Below are 6,089 nucleotides of genomic sequence, written 5' to 3'. Positions count from 1 at the left end.
TGCTAAATTAGGGACGGCTAGCGCAGAGAGCCCTCGTGTCGCTTTGCGCAAAATTCAAAACAAATAAAACCAAATTGTTCAAACTACAAGTTTTTCGTCATTGTTGGAAATGCTTCTTAAGAGCAGTATCCATATAACAGGGAACATATACGATCAATCTGGACATGGATGCGCACGAGAGATTATTGGATATATTTTTATAGTTTATTGATCCATTCAGCTAATACTGAATCATTATAAGATATGCTTAAAGCATTCCTGCAAAGTTATCCATCTGTCGTGTCTCACCAAACATTCATCCGAATCTCTTTGCATTATAGTCATAAAAATGGTGAGAGTGTTACGTCACTAAGTGTCTACAATTATAGACACAAAATGGATGGAGGATTTCGTTATCATTAAATAAATACCCGCATCTTTTTTTTCTTTTTTTTTAAAGTGAATTTGAACAACACGAGCCGAATCTGTTAGACGTGTTTACGTCATATGTTTAGAACTTATAGATTTATCCTGTGAAAGTTAGAAGAAAAACAACAATTTGAGCTTCACGTCTCAAAATCGTTCAGACCGAGAAAAATCAAAGGCAACCTTTTCCAAGTCGCCCACCTCTGTAAACATTTCCAATGTATGTTTACCCGCGAACTCACTTTTTTAAGGTATCTTTTGTCTTTACTTCAGATGCGCAACAGTTATATTATGGACTTCATTCCTTTATATAGCAAGATTAACGAACTTGAATCGTATATGAACTTAACATTTAACTACCTGAACTTTAATACTTTTATAGTAATCGTCCTTTCCCGTTAAGCCAAGAAATTTTACACCCGAGTGGCCGAGCGTGTTCCGCGACGACAATTCGAACTCGCGACCCTCAGATTGCGAGTCGAGCGTGCTAACCACCAGGCCTATTCTTGAAGTACTGTATATATATAACGAGCTCTAATCTAATGAACACATTATCATACCGATCTCATGCTCCTAATAGCTAAACAGTACGTCTGCAGGCTTACGACCCTAAAAATTGGGTGTAGATACCCGTGGTGGACAGAACACAGAGAGTCCATTGTATAGGTTTGTGATTAAGAGGCGTTTATAAGTTTTTGTTTTACTTAGTAGTATATTTTTATTCAGTGATGTATGAGTACCTCAATGTATGAGTGCCTCAATGTATGAGTGCCTCAATGAATGAGTGCCTCAATGTACGAGTACCTCAATGAATGAGTGCCTCAATGTATGAGTACCTCAATGAATGAATGCCTCAATGTACAAGTACCTCAATGAATGAATGCCTCAATGTACGAGTACCTCAATGAATGAGTACCTCAATGTATGAGTACCTCAATGTATGAGTGCCTCAATGTATGAGTGCCTCAATGTACGAGTACCTCAATGTATGAGTGTCTCAATGTATGAGTGCCTCAATGTATGAGTACCTCAATGTACGAGTGCCTCAATGTATGAGTACCTATTTTCTTTATTTTAGGATTCGAGGTTTGGTGTATTAGGAAAACGACATCTTACTAGAATCTACCGACGGAATGATCCAAGATTTTGTCGACAGATCTTACCGTCGACTTCCTCCCGAGAAAGATGAACCTGTCTGTGCTTTTAGTGACTTGATTCGTGGTGTAAACATTAATTCAACACCGCACACTCAAGATGACCGTTTGTACGAGACCGCTAATGGAGAAAAGGACGAGAAGAATTTCATGACGAACTGCCTCGACGACGATAGTAATTCTATAAGAACGTTTTTCGTGACAAATTGTTCAAATACGAAAACCCTGGACACGCGAAGTGAAGTTACGCAGATTTCTGAGTGCCTTGAAAGACATCCATTTGTTTTATTAACTCCTTTGAACACTCGGCAATACCAAACGTATTTTAATAAGCCTTTTTTGAAAAGGGAAAAGATTAGTGATAGTGTAAATATTTACACGCCCTCTATGGCCAAGGTGCTGTTATTTGAAAATGTAACGAAAGATACTCAAACGGTTGAAATGGAAACGATTTCAACAGGTGTTTCGGACGTAAAATATACGAACCAAACTTGTTCACCAGCACCAACTTCAACAGACAGTGACCAGACTCTGCCTTTAGTTATTGCAGACGTACGAGGTGACGCCAAAGATGTGTTTAATGAAGACATTCCGATTAAGTACAATTACTCTGAGAACTCAAATCCTTTTGACTCAAGCCTTGTTGGCAACAGTGTTGTTCAATCTTTTTATACATTATTAGAAGCAACAGAAAGCACAGTTTTTCGAAGTTCGTCTCCAACCAAAATGAGTATTGCAAGACTAACTTCATCAGTAGGTGATGATGTAACTGGGTCAGAAGATTTTGTCCATGAAGGTACAGCGCCAGAGGGAGACGTATGCGATGATGATGATGTTTTCACAGATTCGTTTGAGGAGACTGCTCTAACCAACGGTAATAAACGTGAGCATGTTGGAGAAGAGAAGTCCACAGTTACAACCAGTTCGGAGTTAAGCAGCCAGAAGTGTAATGACGATCCCTCAGTAAGTTCCAACCATAACTTGTTTGAAACAGTTAACCAGAGGCATTTGAAAAAAAGGCGAAAATGTCAGCGCGTGGTGAGTTACTCTGACGATTCTTTGATTGATTCTATACTGGACAGCATGGAAAAACAGGACAAAAAGGAACTGAAAAAGCATTCTAGGCTAGTGTCGCCACTTATGAAAAAAATACGAAAGAAAACAAAATTGTGCTCTGAACATCGATGCATATCAGATTCAAGTGTTCCCCGTTCGCAAAATTCTGATTTTGAAAACAGCGCCAAAAAAGTATCAATCGATAGTACTTTAAAGTCTCCAAGAGTAGATGCCATCAAGCAAGAAACTGTTCATCCCATAAAGATCTGTTTGTATGGACGAAAATCTGAAGTAAAACAGGTTAGAACTCGAAGAAAGAACAAAAGTGATAAAAATATTTCGGAATCTGTTAAGGCGTCAGCCAGAGACGTAAAGCCTCAGAGAAAGAGCACAACGAAAAAATCTCAAATGTCTTCGGTGTTTGCTAAGTTGGAAAAAGAACTTGGCGTTGGTTCATATGCAGCATCCTCAAACCTGGTGAATCAACAAGTCAAAGAAGAAGATACGACAGCAGTGAAGATGGAGTCTAAACCCAGCTCCTATCTCCAAGAAACTAAACCCGAGGCATCATCATTAGGACCCTCAAAGCCAAATAAAACAAAGGTTAGTCCAGGTAGTGTTTCTGAACCCATCCAGAGACCTTTACAAAGTTATCCAAAGGAAGAAAAGCACCGCAAGAGAAGAAAACTGTCCCCTCCTTATTCTTCTTCTCCAGGTCAGTTATTTCTTCGCGATAAAAATATTGTATAAACCAAAGAAAAAAGATCGCATGTTTATAATTAATAAGAAAACAACAATTCTATTTGCGATTTTAACACTGCTTTTCGACTGCTGAAATGCCCGTTAATTCACGGGGAATGTATAAATTTAATTAAAACAATGTAAGTTTAACAGCAGTCATAGATTTCAAAGGAATAACTTGAACATAAATTTTATCTCAACATTTTAAAATTTTAACAAAGCTTCTTCACAAACAACATTTACAGTTTACTTTCAATCTACCAACAAATAAAGATTTTGAGGTGATCCCACCCTTGAAAACCCTACATCTCATTGACCATGAGAAAAGCATGGTTGTTTGAGAAACAATCCAACAACTTTCATACTTTGACCTTGAATCCCTTTAGAATATTCAACATTGTCTAAAGCATCAACTTACCAAGATTGTTTGAGATTGACTCAATAGGCTGGAGGTAATTAACCAACAGGCTTTATAAAATAGGAATAGGGTTTAGTTCAATTTTGCCCCCCCCCCTTAGAGCATTCCTCATAGTTCATAGTACAAATTTTGGTTGAGATTGGCCTAATAGGCTCGGAGGAGTTAGGGTGCAAACAAACCCACATTTCGTCTTTATATAAATAGATACGTTTATTCACTAATGTGCAACAGCATATACACTTTGACGAAACATCAAGACCTGTTACAGTTTTGCTAGTTGAAAATATAAAGCCAGAATTAAATCGAAACAGGGTTATCATGCTTTTGAACGTAAACCAGTTTATATTAATATATTACTAATATTATCGTATATTTTCATTAGTAAAGATGAAACCTGCAGTGGGTTATGCGTTTCGCGGAAGCACACAAATATAGACATTGCGTTTGGATTAGATAAGTTTATGTACATTGCTATTTAGAACATGTAACATTAAAACCTTAAAATGACAGTGTTGTTCAACTACTATTGTTGTGTGAATGATAAATCAACAGTATCTACACAGCACTATTAACTGAGTATCAATAACTATCTTTATTGCAACAGTACTTTTTTAAACAGAGGATTTCAAGAATAATACAAAAGAATTCTAATCGCAGACACTGAAATATATAAATCCACTTGTCTTAGTCTTAACATTAGTTAAGCCTGTATTAGGGGTGACCTATAAATTAACACTGTAACTTGTCTACATTTTTTGCTTTAGTTCAGTTAGGGCTAAATCTTACCGCACTTAATGCTATCAATAAATAATCTTCTAATATTTTTCTACGACGTAACGTTAGACCTTTTTAGAAACTTCGATGAGTTTTTAATATGTTGTATAAAATGTCTAATAAAGTATATTTACGTCCTTTCTGGTTTTCAAATTGCGCAAAAGGTGAGATTTTATGAACATTTTAGTACAAATATATCTTTAACTTTCGATCAATCGTTGACTACTCGCTTCTAATTGACAGGAAGGCAAATTACTTAAATTACGTAATAAGTTGCTATGACATCAGTGTGTGTGACCGAGAGACAGATACACACTGTGTTTTATAGTATTAGATCATAGTTTAACTCTGAACTCTGTGTAAATATTGAGTTTCTCATGAAGCCGCTAAGCGAAATGTTGGACAATAATAAATGAAAAAAAAAACAATATTCTGCAGAGTAATTTAAAGATTTTTGTGTCCTTTAAGCCTATAGTATACCTGTTAAAACATTGTTATATGGACAATCTTCGTCTCTTTCGTTCTCAAATTTGACTACGGTTGCTTGAGTTGCATCCAGTATGTTCTCTTCCCTCCACCTGACACACTTCACCTTTATAAGGGGAAAGTTAGTGCTGTTACTCCTGGAATAGAACCATGAAATATTTACAGAAGAATGTTGGTGTTAAAGAAAACAAGTGTTTGCAAACTGAAACAATATGCCCATAAATATTGAAAACAATTACCAAACGGAAAAAAATCATAATATTTGTTAGCCAATAAAGGATTAGCTAGAAAGAAAAGTTAGGTCAAATTTCCACAGAGTTCAAGGAGAGGAATACGTCAGTACTGGCTGACTCATAAAACAACAACAACAACAAAAACTGTATCAACAGCATGCTAGTCTTCTTGATCCCGGAGCTGGTCGTGTAACCATAGTTTGAACGGAACACATTGGCAATTGATATTAACTTCAATCAGAACAAGCCATCTGTTAGGTTCTTAAGTCGTTGTCAGTTTATAAAGTAAAGTTATTTAATTTTAGAATAATTTGATTATTTTTTCGAACAATTAAAACTTTAAACATTCCTAACAAGATAAAACATATTGTTCTTCGAAACTCAAAATGCTGGTAAATAATCTAATTAACTCAAATGTGGTCCCTGGTGGCTCAACGTTAAGTCTGAGAGCTCATGACATTAAAAATCTGGCTTCGATACCCGTGGTGAACGGATCCCATTGTGTAGCTTTGCGCCTAACAACAAGCAGTAGCACAAGTGTTTCCCGATATTTATTTCAATAAACAAAATTTTTTGTTTTTCATAACAAACTTAAGGTTCCTGTACTGAAGCCGAATAAAGATAATATAATATAGCAAAGAGTTTATTTAACTAATCAATATATAAGAGTAACGTAAAGGTAACTTCAAGACTTCAAACCCAACACAGTTTATTAGAGTGCGATATTTGTCACTAAAGCAATAAACACATAACACTTAAGGGTAACTTCAAGACTTCAAACTCGGCACAGTTTACTAGAATGAGATATTTATCACTAAATGC

General features: G+C 36.0%; 1 protein-coding gene across 1 annotated transcript in view; it reads left to right on the top strand.

The window, feature by feature from the left end:
• Nucleotides 1-6,089, top strand: part of LOC106469392 — a 34,871-nt gene that overhangs the window by 9,581 nt on the left and 19,201 nt on the right. Inside the window, exon 3 of the mRNA XM_022397907.1 lies at nt 1,484-3,330. Coding sequence (XP_022253615.1) covers nt 1,539-3,330 — 1,792 coding nt within the window. The 5' untranslated portion in view covers nt 1,484-1,538. The remainder of the gene's footprint in view (nt 1-1,483; nt 3,331-6,089) is intronic.

This window comes from Limulus polyphemus, unplaced genomic scaffold (genome assembly GCF_000517525.1).
Source record: "Limulus polyphemus unplaced genomic scaffold, Limulus_polyphemus-2.1.2 Scaffold3462, whole genome shotgun sequence".
Taxonomy (NCBI): Eukaryota; Metazoa; Arthropoda; class Merostomata; order Xiphosura; family Limulidae; genus Limulus; species Limulus polyphemus.
Note: the sequence above shows the minus strand (reverse complement) of the source record. Positions and strands in the feature narration are given on the sequence as shown.